The sequence below is a fragment of the Gadus macrocephalus genome, chromosome 8 (assembly GCF_031168955.1).
Source record: "Gadus macrocephalus chromosome 8, ASM3116895v1".
Lineage (NCBI taxonomy): Eukaryota > Metazoa > Chordata > Actinopteri > Gadiformes > Gadidae > Gadus > Gadus macrocephalus.
Window position 1 is genome coordinate 21,734,597 of NC_082389.1, and position 20,903 is coordinate 21,755,499.

Genomic DNA, 20,903 nt, shown 5'->3' on the forward strand with positions numbered 1-20,903 from the left:
GGAAGCGGCACCTACTAAGAAGCCACTCCGTGCTCTCCCCAAGCAGATCAGCGCTATCTTTGAAAACGCGCTCGATGCGGAGCACATGGTTTGCTAAGTCTTCCAATAACGCAAGGTAAGCCATTGCACTAGATTTCAAACATTTGTCACAGCTGTCTTTTATAGGGTTTGACACCAATTAGGGTAATTTGTCTGTTTAAATTTAGACAAAGGAGTAATTTAATGTTTTCTAATTAAAGTAAACAAGGGACATGGTTGGATGTCGATTGCTTAATGCAGACGTTGACCCTCTTAAATGCTTTGCTTTGGGCTTGTTATATCGCTATTATACCACTAGATTCTGTTCGTAAGCATGGCCAGAGCTGTGCCTACATTTACACGCATTCCTAAGTCAGTCCCTCTAGGATGTCGCAGGCCTTTTTTTGAGATTGTTGTGGCCTAAAATGCCCGATGTTGCGTGAGCTTTTCCAAAAAGTTGCGATGAAAGTTGCGATGTTTTTAATGTTTTTGTTGCGATTACAGTGCGAGAGGAAGTGAAAGGTGGGATAAAAGTTGCGATATTCCTGATGTTATTACTGCAATTTTCCCCAAGTAATTTGTTAAATATTAAGGTAATACTGAAAAAAACATTAATTAAAAGAACAAAAACACTGAGAAATGGTCCTATGAATCATTGATTCTTGATTCTTTCCGCGCTGCCAATTGACTTGGATGCAACAGCCTTTGTCATAGTGATGTGCCTCGTCGTCTGACAACCTTCGTGCAGCTCTGTGGTTATGTTTCGCGGTGGCAAAGTGATTATCAATGGAAGATTTCCGCTTATGTTCCACCACAATATTGCATTCAGTGCAAAATAATCCCACCCCCCGCTTTCATGTAGAATACTTGTTTTACAATTTACAATTGGGCATTTAGCAGGTTTTATCCAAAGCGACTTTCATCGTTTAATACACACATTGACACACCGACGGCAGCGTCAACCATGCAAGGCAACAGCCAGCTCTTCAGGAGTGGTTAGGGTCAAGTCTTGGTCTGAGACACATCAACACCCAGCTAGGAGGAGCTGGGGATCGAACTAGGAAGAAGGCAACAGCTCTACCTCCTGAGCAAAGCAGACTCCTTCTCGCGATCTTTCGCAGTTAATTTGTTCTGCAAGTCTGAAACGTTTGACGCGCTCATGCTGCATGAATGCTTGAATCGCTTGAAGTAGTAAACACGGAAGTAAGGCGGAAGGTAGTTTGTCGACGTCAGTTCAAGACGACTCCACTGATTGGTCAAATTTGTGGGAAAGTTGCGGTGGTTGGTTAAAAATTGCGACACCACCCTGAATTCGCTGTGATTAGTTGATTTTGCAAATTTTGCAAGATCGCGAAATCCTGGAGGGTCTGCTAATTATTTATAAGTATATTTTGTTAAATTCCATACTTTGCGTGGCAATGATCTTACACCCTCCTTACCCTCAGATTTGTGCGTAGGGAGGGTTGATAAATGAGGCCCCAGGCTTTGAATGCAGGCTTTGAGAGGCTACCTGTTAAAGTGCAACACAAGCTAACTGTAAAAGTGCAAAGAGAGCAGTGAGTCTTCTCGTTCCCGTCCTTACGTCATTTTTTATTCAGGACATGGTTCTCAGCAGCTGGTTGAGGTCCCTGCCGACGCTCGGGGGCTGGGAGGCAGCGCTCTGCCACAGGCCGGGCCCCATCTGATGGTGGAGGGCTCGGCACAGGCTGGTGGTCGCCCGGTGCACGCTGCCGCTGGACGGGCCCAGCAGGCCCCACAGCAGGGGCAGCGCCTTCTGCTCCACCAGCTGGGGCCGGCGGGGGTACAGCTCCGTCACCAGCTCTGGGGGGGGAGGAGGAGACGGAGGGAAAGGGGGAGGGGAGGAGACAGAGGAAGAGAAGGAGGAGGAAACCAAGGAGAGACAAAATAATGGGAGACAGGAGGAGACAGAGGAGAGGAGGAGACGAGGAATAGGAAGAGATGGAGGAGATGGAGGCGGCAGAGCAGAGCGGATCAGATGCCTCTTGATTGGCCACACAATGGTATACGTATGTTTGGTGCTGATCATTGCAAAAAACAAACAAACATTTTAGCCATTAACAAACCTGCAACCTTCTCGATCAGATCCACCTTTGCTTGGCCGTTAAGAACCCGTGCCTTGAAGCCGAACGGCTCCAGGAGGAGGCTGCTGTCTGGAGAGGGGCAAGCGAAGAACGCATGAGTAACAAGGACAACGCCGTGGTCAGACCGGACCGTGTTCCGGACAGCTCCCCACCGGGCCCTCACCGAGGTTCAGCACCAGCTCGCAGAGGGCCCCTGTGGCGGCCGAGTACACAGCGCGGTTCTTAGAGTTGAGGTGGTTGTCCACGATGGCGGGCACTAGGTGGTTGAGCACCCCGGACAGGTCTTCCTTCAGCAGGCGCACCATCCCCTGCAGGGCCTCCAGGGCATACAGGTTCACCTTACGGTTGGACTCCTGCAGGCGGTCTCTGAAGGCGTCAAACACCTGGGGGAGCGGGGAGAAACGGGGAACGGGTGAACAAAAAGGGGACAGGAGGGAGTCCCACCAGGAAAGGGGATAAGGGCGAGTGTGAAGTAGTGGGCGTTTACGAGCGGTGGGGGGGTTTTACGGACCGGGAACAGGCTGCGGACGACCATGCTGGGCTTGTGCTGGCAGTCGGCCACCAGCTGGTCGATGCCTTTGATGCGCTCCCTGAAGTCCTTGGACTCCAGCAGAGCGGTGAGCTGTCTGATGTACTCAGCCTTGTCTTCGATGATGGGCCCCTGAGGTTTGGAGCTGTACTTGCTGTTGGGCTCCCTGGAGGGTACCACAAAATATAATGTCTGGAAATTGCATACGTACTTACTAAATATATATATATATGATCTTGGAAATAAGATAAAAGATATTCTTAGTTGAGAAAACAAACAAATGCAAAAATAAATATAGGAGCGACATTGCAAACAAAAGCCATCATGTGTGTTCTGGAACACGACCCCGAGAGAGGAGCTGACCTCATAGCATAAGGAAGGCTTTTACTTTCACCAACATATTTCAAAGGTGGCTGTCATGTGTCTGGGAGGAGTCTCACCTGGGGGTGGTGGTGGTGGTGTTGGTCGGGTTGGCGGTGACGGTGGGGCTGCGGGCTATGGTCGGTTTGGGGAGCTTCCTTTTGAGCGTCGAGGCCCTGACGGTGCCACTGCCGGGAAGCGAGGCTGGGGTCTGGGGCGTCTCACCAAGACCCTGACCCTGACCCTGACCCTGACACAACAAACACAACAACAACAACGTTCACAAGACCCGTCACCAAGCGGTAGGGTGGGGCGAGAGGGCGGGGCCTTCTGTACCTTTGCCTTGAGTCCGCTGACCGTCTTGCGGGCGGCGGAAAGGTCCTTGGTCGGGATGTTCTTCTCCAGCATGCTATCAAAGTCCCGGTGGGAGGACAGGAACAGCAACATCCGGCGGCCAAAGGACCTGAAGGGGGAGGAGTGAGACCGGCACGTCACCGAGCCGTTGGACACACGCCAAAGCCTTCAGCCAACACAGGAAGCCACCGGGGGCTCTACGTGCCTGGGTTCCGGGGAGGAGTCCAGGGCCAGCTTGACCACGGCCGGGAGGATTCTGTCCGTCACGTCCTTCCCTCCGGACAGCAGGCGGGCCACGCCTACCCTTTCCAGTAGGTCGGCCAGGTGCTGGGCGGCGCACTTCCTCACCACCGCGCTCAGGTGGCTGCAGTGCAGACACACACAGGCTCAACATGAAGGACGCACACAAAGAGACACAAACCACAGAAGTACACAACGGATGGAGATAAGGAAACATAGGCTAGACCTCTGGAGTATCCTACCTAGCAGTCCAAAGCAGATTAAGGATGTTAGAAACATTTCCTTCGACACTCAAGTCCTGTTTAAATGTCTATTTTTTCTGTTGTGCGTTTACATCTGCTGCTGATTCTTTGTACTTTTTATAAATCACAGATTTGATCTTGTTAATACCGATACTGTGGTAGATATACTAGAAAACATAACAAGGCGCAATATAGTGTGTTTGTGTCTGCGTTGTGCGTGTGTGTGTCTGTGCCCTGACCTCAAACCCCCGTCCAGAAAGGCGTTGATGCAGCGTGCCGTCGTGCAGTGCCGCACCATGTGGCCCAGCGCCGCGTCCACTTCCTCCCGGATGAAGGAGTTGCTCTCGGCCGCCTTGTGCAGCAGCGCCCTGGCCGTGGTGTCCACCTCCTTGTCCATGGCCCGCTGCAGGTGGCAGAACAGGACGCCAAGCGTGCACACGGCTACGCGGGACACGCCCGAACGCAGGTTCTTCACCGGAGAACCAGACACACACGGAGACAGACAAACACGAGGTAGACAACACGCTGACTCTGTAAAGGTTCTTTGAGTGTCTTGGAAAGCGCTATATGAATGAAATGCATCCGTTACATTATAGTACGTTTCACACTCCTCACTTCATTCAAGGCTGTGTTTTGCTAACTTTGTTCATGTCGAATCAACCACTCGTTCTACGGGGTAGAATTGATGGGGATGTCTTTGCACACAGCGAGGTATATAGACTAAGCTGTAGACAGGATTGAGTTTGTTTATCACTTGCAGACAGTGACGGACTGTCCACACCCAGCCGCCCGCCCACTCACACGCCCACCCACATAGACAGACGCTGGTCTCCACGTTACACGGTAGAGAGAGAGAGAGCACCAGGGAGCAGGCCCAGAGAGGGGGAGCTACCTCTTGCACGAGGTCGAGGCAGACGTCGCGGAGCCTGGGGAGCAGCGTGTCCACGTGGTTCTGGGCCAGACTGCGCAGCACCGTGAGCCCTTCCATCTTCTCCTCCCTGCGTTCAGAACCACAGCAGGTCAGTCAGATGAAACACAAGTTCGGATTGCTTCGACTAATTCGGTGTGTGGGTGTGTGTGTGTGTATGTGTGTGGGCAATTTCTGAGCGTGTGTGTATGTGTGTGTGTGTGTGTGTGTGTGTGTGTGTGTGTGTGTGTGTGTGTGTGTGTGTGTGTGTGTGTGTGTGTGTGTGTCTCACCAGTTCTCTGAGCTGATGAGAGTGAGGCTCTGTGTCATGGCCAGCTCAGGTTTGTGAAAGTGGTGGGGCCCGGGGGGCTCTGGTGGGTCTCGCTGGGGGCCGCTGAGGGAGCCCTGGGCCGGCTCATCTGCACACACACACGTTTGTAAAATAAACGCCGGTCTCAATTAGACGCCGGCGCCTTGCCAGGGTCGCGTGACAACGTCACAGACGTATTTGCGAGCATTACCAACTTTCGCCAATAGATGGCATCAGTTCACCAAAAGGAAAATCCAAAGGAATGAAAGGCCTGCTCCATATAGACGTCTGTCCCAAACACAAGCCGCTTGAGTTCAGGGATTGAAACAAATAAAAGCCCGGGCTAATAATTAAAGCTTTGCGGCATGCAGGATCAATCCTATAAAAAAAGAAGAGTTCCATTGGATTGATTTATTTGTGTAAGAGATGCCATTCTTACTTGGGATGCACCGAAATGAAAATTCTTGGCCGAAACCGAAACCGAATATACTGAAACAGTTGGCCGAAAGCCCAAACCGAATGTTGCTTTTACTGTTTTTCATTCATTTTGCTTTAATTTTTCACCATTGCATAAATCAAACAATTAAATGTCCTTAATAAACTTTTTTGTCTTGCTTTTCAATAAAAAAAATCAATTACTAATTTGATACAAAATATTTATCTAATACTGAACGTTTTCTAACATTCCAGCAGATCTTATAGCAAGAATTTAAGAACAATGTACCTTTGTATAAATGAGTAAGACATTTTTCTTTATTTTTTTTTCAAAAATTAAAATGTTCGGCGTATTATGTTCGGCCTTTTTACTCCTTCGGCCAAAACCAAACATTATGTTTTGGGCCATTTTCGGCCGAACATGTTCAGTGGCCGAATATTCGGTGCATCCCTAATTCTTACCTCTGCTATCCAACAGCTTCTCCTCCAGCTTGGGCTCAGCGGTCAGGCTCTGGTCAGGGAAACAGTGGCCCCCGTTCTTCTGCCCCTTCCCAGAGGACCCGGCCACTTCCCCTGCCTGGTGGGGGGGCGGGCCCCGGAGCTTCTCCCGGGGGATCCTGCCGTTCCTCAGACGCTCCTGCACAGGGGGAAACGGGCTGAACGCGTACTTACCCCTGTCCACCACGCCTTCAGGAACGTCAGAGGCCGGCGGGCTGCCTGGGGCCTGGGACCTCTGGCCGTTGGCGGACTGGGAGCGCTCCGTCCCAGGGAGGTCCACCTCGGCGCCTCCGAGTGCCCGGCGGCGGGAGGAGGCAGCGGCCTTCCAGGACGAGGGGGCGGAGCTCAGCGGGGCGTCCCGCAGAGGACCTCTTCGATCCACTGTGAAGGACACTGTTTAAAAGTACACCTTGAGCATACTTTAAAGCAACAAATATACTTGGAATAACTTTTGTGTACTTTAATTATATTTGCAATACAATAAAGTGTACTACTTGTTCACCTGGGGGTTTATGTGGTGGCTTGGCCTCAGTAGGGGGGAGGACGATCCTGTCGTTGGCGCCAGCGGCTGGGGCAGCCAACCGGGGCAGCCTAACCCCACGATGGTGGTCAGGGTCAGCCACTTCTAATGAGGGGAAATTTAAGTACACTTTAATAAAACATTTTAATAGTGTAGTACACAGGACTTGAAAATAAGTGTACTTTACACAAGTACACTAGATTACCACTTATTTGCAACTTTGTATAATCTTTGTAAGTACACTCTAAGTACAGCTTGAGATGAAGTTTACTTAAATACACTTCTCATTTACGATACATTCACAATAAAGTACACTTTTTACAAGCATTATGCAATACAACTTCAAGTATTTCAGAATTAGTGTACTTATTTTTCAGTACATTAAAGCGGAACTTAATGACATTTATTGTGAAGTACACTTTTGAAAAGTACATGCGTTAAAAATACTTTAATTTAAGCACAAAAAGTAAAAGTTTACTTGTAATAACTTTTGTATGTTTCAATTATATGTGCAATACACTAAAGTATACGACTTCTTCACCTGGGGGGGTTTGGCCCGGGGAAGTCTCCTGGCTCGAGGCGGCACCCAGAGCCCGTGCACGGGGGGACACGGTGTCGGAGTGGGCCGCCGTGATCCAGGCTTCCTGGCCGTAAGCCTCCTCAGCCACAGCCAACCAGGGCAGCCTAGACCCACGAAGGTAGCGGGGGTTATGGCCCGGGGGCTTGGCCTCAGTAGGGGGGCGGAGGACGATCCTGTCGTTGCTGCCACCAGGTGGGGCAGCCTAGACCCACGAGGGTAGCGGGGGTTTTGGCCCGGGGGCTTGGCCTCAGTAGGGGGGGCGGGGACGAGCCTGGTCACCTCGGTGTAGGACTCCCTGTCCGCCATCATGATGGAAGCAGGGGTCAGTTGAGTCCGCAAAGAAAACAATGTCTTCCTGTCCATCGTCGCTGTTTGATACTCTCTCTCTGAGTCTCTGTAATAAAACATATTCAATTTATATTAATTAATGGAGTCTTTACCACATACATCGATTGGACCACTGCTTGGGTCTGAAGCATACTCATGCAATTTTGATTTCTGGTAGCCTACAAGAAACTAAGGCTGAATCCGAATACTCATACTTGACTACTATATAGTATGCATTTTGTAGTACGCCAAAAATATAGCGCGTCCGAATGCTCAGTACGCATTGTGTAGTACGGAAGACGTTTCCGAATGCGTACTACCGCCAAAGTAAACCACGGAGTTCACTACGCTATCCCACAATGCAACCGGAGTCTGGTAACGAACGAAGAAGAGATGGCTGACCCGACGCCACCAGAAAGACGTTGTAGAAAGCATAGATATAATATAGAACATATATGTTCTATGTATATCTATGGTAGAAAGCGGCGAAAAAAAGAGACATTAAAAAGAGTAAAATAGTAAAGTAAGTAATTAAGTAAAAAGAGACATTTTTAATTTAATAGCAACGATGACAAGACGGAAAACAGGTAACTTATCAAGGTAATTTTACCGGCACCTGAGGGGAGATACGTCATCTCCAAACATCCGGTGGAGTTTCGGCGATGTTCGGAAGCATTCTGAGGCGTTCTACGCATAGCTGTAGACCGTACTACACTGTCAAGTGTAGTACCGTCAAGTAGTAGACACTGAACAGAAATAGTATGTACTAAGTATTCGGATTCAGCCTAAGTCTGTGAGTGATGGCGTATTGAGAAAAAATTGTGAAAAGAGAATAAAACGGCATGAGTTGTACGCTCCTATCACGGTGTCTCATTAAGTTTACAACAACATTACTTGCATTGGAAGTCAATAAAGACACAGAATAATTCGGTAAAAGTCACGGTTCAACACTTAAAAGTTGAACCAACCACGAGTGTGAGTACAGCGCATACCGAACCGTGTACAAACATAAACGTCAGTAGCCACTAGCTAGTAAGAGAGTGAGCTAATGCAGTCGTTAAAACACCTCCAGCAGCATCATTGCTTCAGATATCACCCTCATTAAGTGTGATGGCGTGAATACATGCAGCAAGAACGATCTGTGTATATTCATGCGGTATTACGGTTATGGCTTTCGACTTTTGGGGCCCGACTTGAAATCTTTAGGGCCACTCACAGGCCAAAGCTGGGCTTACTTTAGTGCTCAAAAGGTTGAAACATGGCCAGTTGGCTTTTTCCTTTCGGCTCTGTGTTCCTTTTCCATGCTGAGAACAACACAATATTCAGTTATGCAATTTATTATTTTTTGGGTGATTTCAGTCACTAGTCCAAGACAGATGCTTATATCCAATGGCCTATTGTTGGCTAGGTCTGTTGGTTTACGGCCTGATAACAGATTCTCATTGAATCAGGGACAATGACACAACATATTCAAACACCACATCCTTCAAATTAATCATCTACTTTTGACATTCTATAATTGTAGGTTGTACTTAGTGATCATGTATTAGCCCTACAACAGTGGCGTTTTCTCCCGGAGGCCTCGAGAAGGGGCCGCTCAGGCTTGGGCGTTTCCGTCATCGTGACACAAGAACGCCCTTTAGGCGTTCCTGGTAGTGTTTCATAGACCAATAACGAGGTGTTTCCAAAGGCATACTCGGTTTCGCAAGGCATACTGCGAAGCACAGTCGCAAGGCATACTATGCTTTGCTTCCTTAATGGCAATTTTACCTCTCTTATTAGATTTAGCAATCATGGAGCCCCCACTTGGCTAACGTTAGTTCTATGCTACCCGTACTTACTACTTGATCTTATTTTGAAACTTCTGTTTGAGAAAATCTAACTAGCGAATGTTCCGGATGTTGACAGCCGTGCGAAGAAGAAGGGGTTCGGTGTCATTGACTGGAAAAAATGAGGAGGACCGAAAATACTAAATGTCCCCGGTCAGAATGACCAATGGAAATAATTCTCTGCACAATTTGAATTGTGTTTAAATATGCTACGGTGGTCATTCTCTCTCTATAGCTCTGGGTGGGTCAATAGAGCGCGCTAGGGCGCTGTCACCATAGATATATATATTAACTAGATGCCTTACGGCGGCGTCTAGAACGTCACCATAGGCCGCCATCTTACCACAGTAAAGCTTTCTGGTGGAATCTGTTGTAGCGGACGTAAGTCAGTGATCTGCACAAACGCTAATACTCTTATCTCGCTGAAATCTTGACAGATTTACAAACGGTTGGGTTTCTTACAAACGTTATTAACGTGGTTATATTTCTGGATGCTTGAACATATTTAAATTGCAGCTTTTCTCTTCGAAAAACGACTTAATCGTGCAGCTTAGTTGTGTATCACGGGTAGGCTACTACCCAGTAATTTTACATCGAAGGGAGAGGCAGAATTGCTATTTTCAATATAATTTTAGTTGAACATGCTTAAACTGAAGTTGCACATGATTTCCAATCGGGTTTGTTTGTCTTAAATTATGAATTCTACAGGAAATTGCTGACAAGTGAAGATGCCAGACTTTTGTGCAGCCTACGGATGCGTTAATCTGCCAACTCTCGAAACTAGAACCCTTGGGATCGCAGAGTTACGTATGTAACTCCGGTTCTATGAATCCAGTATGACCGCCAGAGGCAGTGCATTAAGCACTGGATTTATTCGTCTCGCGCATGCGCAGTTCGAGTACCTATACCAACAAGGTCACATGTGACCCTCGTGACACCGGATGGGCTATATAGCCCAGTGTCGACAGAGGATCTGTTCCCAGAATCTTCTCGCAAACCACGAGACTTCTGAGTTACCTGTAACTCTGGCGGTCATCCAGGATTCATAGAACCGGAGTTACATACGTAACTCTGCGTTCTATTTCATCCTTACTGACCGCCAGAGGCGGTGCATTAAGCACTGGATGGCCAATACCAACAACGTCACGAAGAATCAAAGCGCTCACCCTACTGACCAGAGACAGCAGAGCTTTGCCTCAGGACCACGCCCATTGGATGGGGAGTGGCAACGCTGACCCGGTAGAACCTGGAGAATGTGCTAGGCGACGCCCATGACGCCGCAGCACAGATGGTCCCCAGGGGCACCCCTCTCAGGGCAGCCCATGATGTTGAGACGCTCCTGGTTGAGTGACACCTCACCCTGGATGGCGGGGGGCGGCCACTGGCCCCATAGGCATGCATTATGGTCTCCACAATCCAGTGGGACAGCCTCTGCTTAGTTAAAGCACGACCCCTGTTAGGGCCACCATGGCAAACAAAAAGCTGCTCCGACTGGCGAATACCGGCGGTAGCAGAAATATAAGACCTAAGGGCCCGCACCGGGCACAGCAGCTCAGACCCACCCTCCCCAGATGGGGGGTCAAAGTGCCAACTGGATGGGCTGGTTAAGGTGATTGCGTGGAAGCACCTTTGGCAGGAACGCAAAATTCGGCCAGAGAGTGACACCCGAGCCATCAGAGTTCCACCTCAGGCATGTATCACTCACTGATAGGGCATGCAACTCCCCGACCCGCTTGGCAGAGGTTATGGCGAGTAAAAAGGCAGCCTTCATGGACAGCCACTTCAACCCCCCTTGACCCAAAGGCTCGAAGGGAGGCGATGACAAGGCTTCCAGCACCAGCGGCAGGTCCCATGCTGGAGACCTCATGGCTGTAGGGGGACGCAACCTCAAAGCCCCTCTAAGAAAGAGGGACACTAACCTGTGACATCCTACCGTGGCGCTGTCAACCCTATCATGTAGGGAGGAGATAGCAGCGACATAGACCCTCAAGGTAGAGTGCGCCCGGCCACTATCCAGAAGGAACTGCAGGAATTCCAGCACGGTGGACACAGCGCAGTGCACTGGGTCCACGGCCCTAGCCGCAGAGAACAGCTTCCATTTGTTACTGTACTGTAACCTGGTCGACGGTGCCCTGGCACTCATGACAGTACCCCTGACAGCCGCAGTGCACTCCCTCAGCAGGGCCACTGCAGGGTCGGGCCCTGCAGTGGCCAAGCCCAGAGCTGTAGGCGAGAGGGGTCGGGATGCCAGATCTGACCCCCCAGCTGGGACAGGAGATCCCTCCTGTCGGGGAGGTGCCATGGCGAGCTGCAGCAGAGCCTGAGCAGCAGTGGATACCAGAGCCTCCCCGGCCAAAAGGGGGCCACCACAAGGAGCCGGTGGCCCTGCAAAAGGACCCTCTGGAGTGTCGGTAGGACCAGAGGCAATGGTGGGTACGCATAGAGAGGCCTGTCCGGCCAATCGTGCGCCAATGCGTCCTGCCCTAAAGGGCTGGACGCTTCTGCCCAGGAGAACCAGAGGGGGCAATGCGCCGACTCCTCCGAGGCAAAGAGGTCCACCTCTGCCCTGCCGAAGAGGCCCCACATTGACTCCACCACCTCGGGGTGAAGCCGCCATTCCCCCGGTGGAGGCTTCCGTCGGGAGAGGAAGTCTGCCGCCCGATTCTGGGCCCCCGGCAAATAGACTGCCCGTAGGCTGGCCAGACGGGGAGAAGCCCAAGTCAATAGGCTCTGGGATACCCGGAGAAGCCGTGCCGACCTGGTGCCCCCCTGGTGGTTCACCTGGGAAACCGTGGCCATGTTGTCCGACCGGACCAGGACATGCCGGCCTGTCAAATGGGGCAGAAAGCTGGCCAGTGCCAGCTGCACAGCCCGGAGTTCCAGCACATTGATGTGTTGTGCAACGTCCCGGCCAGACCACCGTCCCTGCGCAGTCCTGCCCTGCCACACTGCGCCCCATCCCGAGAGGCAGGCTTCGGTTGTCACCAACTCCCGGCGTGCCGGAATTGCGCCCATGGCCACGCCTGCCTCCAGATACGCCCTCTCTCTCCATGGAGCCAGAGAGACGAAACACTGCAAGGTCACCTTGACCCTCCTCTGCCTGTGCCACTTGGCATCTGGGTGCAGGCTGTTCAACCACATTTGGAGTGGGCGCAGAGACAGTAAGCCCAGAGGCACCACAGCTCAAGCAGCTGCCAGCTTGCCCAAAAGCTGAAGAAACTGAATAAGTGGTCCTAGCGCCTGGCCCCCAGGCCTCTGTCGACTCTGGAGGGGTTGTCGGAGATTAATCGAGATATAAAACACTTAGACTAATTTAAGAGAGAGAGTGCAAAAGAAATCGAGGGGTCCGGAGCAAGAATTGACAAAAGACTTTATCGTGCAGAAAAACAACAACGACAACAGCCTGAGTGGATCTATAGAGTCACTGCGGTTCACAGACTGCGGCGTCTTTTTATACACACAAACAGAGCAGCTTCTCCTTGAAGTGTCTGCCTCCATTCAGTCATAAATCCATCTTAACCTGAACAGTCAGCAATTGGTCAGCAAATGGTCAACAAAGATAGCCCAAAACACTAGGCTAAGGTCAGCATGCCTTATCCCCGTAGCGTCCTGCTCCTTTTAGGGGCCCAACCATCTGTTCTGAACCCAGACACCCAGGCCCCATGTGTTTCTCTACTATTAGACACACAGACCTCATAATAATCATGGTTTACCATAGAATATACTCCTTAATTTCTACCACACATCCCCCCTTTTTTGTAAGATAAGATCACAACAAAAACATAACAGTCGTTTAGGCCATATTTTGCACTACATTTGATCATCATTAAAAACCTTTAAGCATGTTCAGGAATCTCAACCTGTATAATTCTCAGGATTTTAAACCTGTTTAAGGCAAAAAGATCTATCAAATGTTTAACCAGATACTTTCTGTTATAGCCCTATGTATTCTTGACGTTACTGTTAAACACCATTTCATTGGATTAAATTGGATATTTACTTCACACCGATTTTTCCTGTGCACATGTTCACGATTCTGGTGGAAGGTTAATGCACATAACGGTTGGTTATCCGACATAACAGTAAACACAAATTCATTAATTTGGTCTCGCGGTGGTATCTGAGCATATAAGACTATTTTCCCTTTCTTGTTGACTATTCCTGAGTGAGTTGGGGCCGGATTGTCCTGTGTTTCTCTTAGGCTTCCTTCAGTACCAGCCCCTGATTCCTGGCTCTTCCAGGTCTGTGTTGTCTCCGTGGTTTCATCCTTCCTCGGGGTCTGTGCTTGTGCCAGCGGAATCTGGCACAACCCGTAAAGGATCAGAAACAGGCTCCCCATTTTCAGCAACATCATGTTGCTGAATCTCTTGGCTCAACTGGATCTGGTCCTGGGGCGGCTGGTCAGCCCCAGGTGTGTCTGCGTCTGGCTCCTCCTCCTCACACTCATCCCTGGACTTGGGTTGAGCGGCTTTTGTGCAGTGGTTGAGATGATACCACGTGGCACTTCCTTCCACTTGGATGGCTGTTGGTGTTGCGTTGGTGACTTTGTATGGTCCTTCTCTCCTGGGCTAATTCCACTTTCTCCTGAACATCCTGAGATACACTTGGTCACCTGGCTCCACCCCCCTTGGTGGCTCCTTCTCCAACTCTGGAACTCTGTCTTTCTCTTGTTGAAAAATAAGCCTGTGTATGCCAGTTAGTTGTCCCAAATAGCGTCTTAACTCAGTTTCCAATTGTTCCAATGGAGGTCCTTTGTGAGGCCCTCGAATGACAGGTGAAGGCATGGGTCGACCCATAAACATTTCATGCGGGGTTAGATGCGTCGCTTGGTTAGTTTTCATGCGATAACTCATTAGTGTCAGTCGTAGTGCATTAGTCCTTTAATCTTTGTCTTAAGCGTCCCATTCCTCTCTCCACCATACCTTGTGGTTTGAGGAATGTAGACATAGCCTAATCTTTGTTTGACATGCAGATGTTAAATCACTTGTTTGAGTGTTTTCTGAATAAACACTGCCCTATCGCCTGAGCTAATTTGTGAAAACCAATCTGAAACCAATCTTTTGGGAAGGGAAATCGAAACCAGTATGTCCAAATCCAAAGCCCAATATGGGTGGGTTTACCATCAGCCGCCTGAAACCACGCTGTTCCAAAGTCATGCACTAAACCGAAAAAACGTACATGTGGCCTTCTATACCACAAAGGTAAAATAAAACGAAATAAAACGCGGCATGCCCCGTTTCAAGACCACCTCTGCTGCCAGAGCTGACATATCTGACTCCTGCTCCCCCTCCACCTTTCATCAGCCGGCTTTTCCTATGATGGTTGCAGTCCGTCACTCCATGATCAAGTGAGCCAGTGCTCACAGTGACTCTGCCAATTAATCGTGACTGTGCCTGATTTAGGTTGTCCCGGGCTTCAAGGTGGGATCTTACCCGTCGTTGGCTAACCAGCCTTCCATACTGGCTTATTGCAGGATGCCGTACCTGGGATACGATCAATCCCCACCTATATGGTGGTATAGATCGCAAAGTGGAGGGATGGAGACAGAGTCTTCAGCCGCATCTGCCTTATGCAGTCATATGTGTGCGTCATGAATACACATCAGGGCGACTATAAAACAAAAGATAATTTATCAGAGTTAAAATTATTAAAGTGTTGCAGCAGCATTAGTGGCATTTTGAAGGCAAACCCACTACTTCCGAATCCAATTTGACAACATAGCATGTATGACTCCTTCCCAGCAGATGTAGCGTCAATTCACCTACTGTCCTTTACTAGGGAGATGTGAAAGAAAACAAAAATCACAATATTAAAACTTGCATTTTCAATATTGGGCGACTCACTTCTCTCTTAACCGTTACTCAAAATCACAATTGTCTTCATAATCCTACCCGATTGCCCTTCACTATCTATTTTAAATTGGACAACCTAATTAAACCTTTTATTCTACCTATTGCTTGCATTTAGTGTTTTCCATATTTTGATTCACTACTATACCAAACCCAAACCCTCTATGTTGATCTTAACTAGTTTATTGAACACTGAATTGATACATTGTTTCTATTTACTAATTAACCATATTGTTTTATCTGAAGTGTGCTTGGGTATTCCCTTGTGTACTCAGTCACTCGGAGTAGGAGAGGATTCTCCCCTACCTCGGCAGCCCTGACACACACACGAGAACAGGCTCGCACACACCCTTTCTTATTTTATTTTACTTATTTATTTTAAATGACATTTGTCATTGTGGATAACCTAAATTAGAAATTTGGATAACGTTTTATCATACTTATTTGGTCTAATTTTTAAGTATTGCCGATTGTTTTTTCTAAATTATAAGATCATTTTTAATAAATTGTCTATTACTTATCATAATCTCAAAGGAAATATTTTATTTGTGTTGTTATCTTGGCACCTAGACCTCGTCAGGTCCAAGCACCAAAATAACATCCACCTATCCACGCAGAGTCCATGGGTTGGGTCTGCTCCTCTTTTGATGAGTCACTTTACCCTGGCGCCATTGAACCCATTGACTCCTGTGGAGTGTGGTGTGCAGACAATTTTTTAATGCTAATTGCTCATGTTTTGGAGTCTAAATAATTATTCCTAAATCCTGTAATCACCATGTAACTTGCTCAGGGACACATCAACACTCAGCTAGGAGAGATGGGGATCGAACTAGCAACCTTTCGGTTACAAGACACCTTCTACTTCCTGAGCTAAACCGACCCCCATCCACCTCTCCTCTGATTTATTATCTCCGGGTCGGTCCGTGTCCGCCCTTTTTGCTTTCTATACATTCCTCTCCCTTCTCCAAACACCTTCTCTCTCTGATCCAACCCGTTGTCTCACCAGTGCTCTGTGTACCAAGATGTAATGATATATACCACATGATGTTCCGACGCGATGGAGAGTCTCCAAGAACCACAGAATCACCCATCCCAGTGGTGGTTCTATGTTTTTTCTAAAACAGTGGACAAGGGTTACATTCAGGAACCAATTACAGAGTACATCCAAACGCACAAATAATCTATTAGGCACAATGCAAATTCAATCTCTTTCTCTCTGTTGTCTCTCTGTCCAGCCCCCACCGGCGGATTTTCCTCACTTACGTTCCTTCTCTCTAACTCTCTTTACCTCTCCTTACCTACTTCCTTTGCTTTCACAAATCTCCATAACCATTTTCACTTTCAGTAATCCTTTCCTTTCCTTTCTGGTTTATTCGTTTTTTGGACACTCTCCAAAACTAGATTTATTAATCTTAAAAAGGCCATCGAAAGATATGAATCTCCCCAAAGAAAATTCTAACCGGAAAGCCTTCTCCAATCTCATCGTCACTTCTCGTTGCCAAATCCACACACTCTTCCTCTTCTCTGTCTCACTCTTCACAAATCACTTCATCTGACCCCTCTAACTCAACTCAATGTAACTCTTTCTCACTCACTCACTCACTCACTCACTCACTCACTCACTCACTCACTCACTCACTCACTCACTCACTCACTCACTCACTCACTCACTCATTCGCTCACTCACTCACTCACTCATTCGCTCACATATACAACTTAAAATAAGAATTCACAGACTGTCATCCTTGGAGCTGTCATAGGTATTAACTGCGTGTGCTCCGAGAATCCCAAAGTTCTGGTGAATTTTCCTGCCAGGGGGAGGTGAGAGGCATAATTTGGACCTACGCAAGTGTAAGTGGCTCCAGTGTGGGCCATCATTGGCGTGCCTCTATACTTTATCAGAACCTGCAGTATTGGTTCCTCATCAGCTTGTTTTGTGATTGCTACAAGCTGACCCTCCCCCTGTGGATTCTCTGGGCACCCCTAGTATCCCTGACCTACAAAGGGACCCGCCTGTCCCTGGTCGCTGTTACCCTGTCCTTGCTGTGGTGGAAAAGGGTTAGTTAAACAATCTTTCTTAATATGTCCTTCCTGGTTGCACCCATAACATATTAAAGGACCTCTGCGTTGTCCTTGGGATCCTGGTTGTTGATTGTTTCTAAACTGTCCTCGGGGCCCCTGATTCTGTCTATTTTTATTTGTGGGGTTCCCATAATTATGGATGTGTACATGTGTAACAGGTGGAGTAGGTGACAGTTGGCTCTGAGGCTGTTGTACTGGGAGAGAAAATGCCAATCGTGGATATTGGTTTTGAAGTGCGCCCTGCTGGGCGGCTTGCGAATTTACTGCAGCTGGTTCTAAAACACCTGCCCGTCTCTTATCTCTTTCCTTCCTTGTGAGATCTTCCAGCTGAAGCTGATATAGCTTCCTCTGGACCTCTTTGCTTTGTTCCTGTATTCTTTGTTTATTCTGACGATATTCATCCACTGCATGAACTAAATGCCCATTAAAATTTCTATGAGATCCTGATGTAGACAGTCCAACCACATCCTCTAGCTTGGCTTTGATTTGGCTGGGAAGTGTCTCTATCACAGAATTTCTAAACATGACAGAGAACACCGGATGGATCTCAGGATCCTCATCCGTCTCCATGCGCCATCTGTCTACTTGGGCCTGCAGGTAGGATGCAGGGTTCTCTGTGTCACCAATGGGGAGACCTCTCATGTCTTTAGGATCCATGTGGACCGGGAACTCCCTCCTGAGTGTGGCCCACAACGCCCCTCTGTAATGATCAAGTGTAGACTCATCATACTTTCCATCCAGTATATTCAACCCTCCATTCCTCAGTACAAACTCCATCTTGGATAACCCCAATACTCTTGTCAACAGAGCTTTCAGGTCACCCACTGCAATTAGCTTTCCCACTGTGAGCTTCTCAAATGTTCTAATCCATTTAGACGCCCCGTTAATTATGTTAGGGAGTTTAGAAATGACTCCCTCTAAGTCCTGTGAGCCCCACGGTTGATAGTGGACCTGTTGTCCTTTGACTAAAATAGGAAAAATTCCTGGGACGGTGTCCGGTGCCTTTTTTCCTCTTTGTGATTTCCTTAGTTTCTCATCTAACTCGAGTGGTGTGGGGCTTAGTACTGCTGTACTGCAGCCAGGCACCTCTGTGCCTGGGTCCCCACTGACCCTCCCTTGTGTGTTACATTCATTATCTCCTTCATCTAGTGTGACTTCCCCTTTAAATTCCACATTGCCTGTTACCAGCGGATATATGTTAGTTGGTTTGTACGGCGGTGGCTCAACCTTCAGAGGCAATGGTTGAGCCTTGTTGTTATTAGCTATTATTTCTCCCGCCACTCTCTGTAATGTTCGCCATCTCTCTCCTTCCTCTAAGAACAAAGCTAGTACTAACTTTTCCCCGTCCCTCTTTGCTGAGGCCGTTTTTCCACTTCTGTTATCTATGTAGTTCCTTATCACTACCTCCATGTCCCGATACATTATTGGATCAAAAGTCCCTCCCATGGGCCATATAGTACCTGCTGCTTCTGTCCTTTCTTCCCAATTCTCAGAGATCTTTTTCATCTCACCTTTGAGCAATAGACGGTCTCTACTCAAAATCTCTACCGCTGTTGGTGCCATTTTTAATTATTACTTTATTACTTTATTATTAATAAAATTTATTTGAGTTTATTCTACTAGTTATTTTCTATACTTTACTATCTCTAAGTTACAAATGTGAACTCTTCCCAAGCGCTCGTCTCCCTCCTGAAGATTGGAATGTGGCCCCCACCCTTCACTGCTATCTTTAACCCTGGCCTGCAGGCTCCTGCTCGTCCCCTGTGTGTTTGCTCGTGCACGTGCAGTTAGAGTCAGCGCGATGAAGTTTAAGTCAAAGAAGATTTACACATTTATTCAGTACTTCAACAAATTAACTATTTTCTATCCGTCTAATTTATTTATGATTATCAACTATTTTAAACAAATTAACTATTCTCTGTCCGCCTAATTTATTTATGACAGAATCAACAACAAAAAAATGAACCGGGTCGTAAAAACCTCCGAGGTAACTTAATCCTAACACGACTTAAATACAGACAATAAGCCGGTTCATACAATTTCTTTATCTTATATTGAAAAATGTCCGAATTGTTTGTAATTAATTACAAAGAAAAAGTCGACCGAGTGCCGAAACTGGTCTTTTGATTAAAACATGAACAGTCGGATGGATAATGAATCAACCAGAATTTCAAACAAGAATGATTGCCACAAAGCACCAAGATCAGAATTAAAGACTGGCCCCACCTCCAGATCTAATATCTGCAGCTTAATTGAATCACGTTTAGGGCATTAAACCCATACAAACGATGCTTCGCACAACTAGTCTATTCCTTCAAAATAATGGCTAATCACATACACACTCGACCAGATCACGAACAAACAAGAAACTCCTCAAAATACCAACTCATGCGGTACTCCAACCAAGAAACGTATCTATTCCAAAGTGCGAGAAGCCCGTTTTCTCAAGATACCAAGACCGGAATTAGAAATCCCCCCTTTTCTGCAGTCCAACTGGTCCAAGCAAAGAATCTAAAAATCCCCCCTTTTCTGCAGTCCAACTGGTCCAAGCAAAGAATCTAAAATTCACCCGTCGGTATCCCACGGAAGCCCTTCTCAAATAAAAATGAATTCATCAACGGCAATGAATTCCAACCCAGCTTTCTGGGATACTCTCAGTCATCCAACAGGTAGGCCTACTTCAACCGACCTGCGGACCTGCACTGTCCTTCCTTCTTCCAGAAGACAGCCACAGGACTTTACAGAAAGCCTATTTAAACAAAACACTGCACTGTCCTTCCTTCCTTCAGAAGACAGCCACAGGACTTTACAGAAGGCCTATTTAAACAAAATACCAAAACACCAAATATCAACATCTCTTATCAAAAATAGGGAGCCACAAAGCGTCTTGGTTATTTAGAACCACAGAACGCGTTATGGCATATGTGCGCGCACGTCAATCTCTCCCGGAGCCCCCGTATCTCTCACTCGCTCATTTATCTATAATTTTGGTTCGTTTGATCGAAGAGACACTTTACCTGCTGCTCGGCGTTCAGACGGGGCAAGAACAGACAGTGGCGGAGCCAGGAAATTTCCATTGGGGTGGCCAGGATGGGGCCAGTGATAATTTTTGGGTGGCAAGCATGTGTCTCACCAGGAGATGCAGAGCTATTTAAGACACATACAGCAAACATCTCAACATTATTCGGAATTCAGATGAAGGTGCAATAGAAAAGTATTCAATATATTTAAATTGTTCTTATACCTAAAGGCAAAGTAACAAAGAAGCTAAAACTTAAAAAATAATATACACTTATTCTGTATTCATACTTGTTTTTAAACTGTGTTGATTTACCGATTGCTATTTGTGTTTTTATTTGAATTGTACGACTGAGTAGAACAATGGTTGTACAGATATGCATTGACAGCAAGGTATTCTATTTTATAATAGAGATGTCCTCAGTTTATGGCGACAAGCCAAGTCAATTCTCTCAGTGTATCATCAGGAATACAAAACAAGGATACAAAATTAGAAGTGCAATGTTTTTTTAATCAAGTCTGATCACAATACGGATTTATCTTTAAATAACAAAAAGTATAAAATACTGAGCTAATGCATAGAAATATGAAAATAAATAAAATAACATCCTGAATACAATTAGCTGAATTCCAACAAATGTAAATATGACAAGCATTAACAGCCTGTTTAAATAAGCAGTGTCATCATATTCACAATGGGTAT

The 20,903-nt window shown here is 47.3% G+C and overlaps 1 protein-coding gene across 1 annotated transcript; it reads right to left on the reverse strand.

Annotated features, from left to right (window-relative positions):
* Positions 1-1,561: 1,561 nt before the first annotated feature.
* On the reverse strand, positions 1,562-6,413 carry LOC132463679 (TOG array regulator of axonemal microtubules protein 1-like). The gene is made up of 12 exons (XM_060059977.1): positions 6,405-6,413; positions 5,960-6,317; positions 5,045-5,171; positions 4,738-4,843; positions 4,085-4,374; positions 3,569-3,727; positions 3,346-3,472; positions 3,090-3,259; positions 2,632-2,815; positions 2,284-2,503; positions 2,103-2,189; positions 1,562-1,839 (listed from the first exon to the last, which is right to left on the reverse strand). The coding sequence occupies exons 1-12, from the start codon at positions 6,411-6,413 to the stop codon at positions 1,613-1,615; spliced, it is 2,064 nt and encodes a 687-aa protein (XP_059915960.1). The 3' UTR covers positions 1,562-1,612.
* Between the last annotated feature and the right edge of the window lie 14,490 nt (positions 6,414-20,903).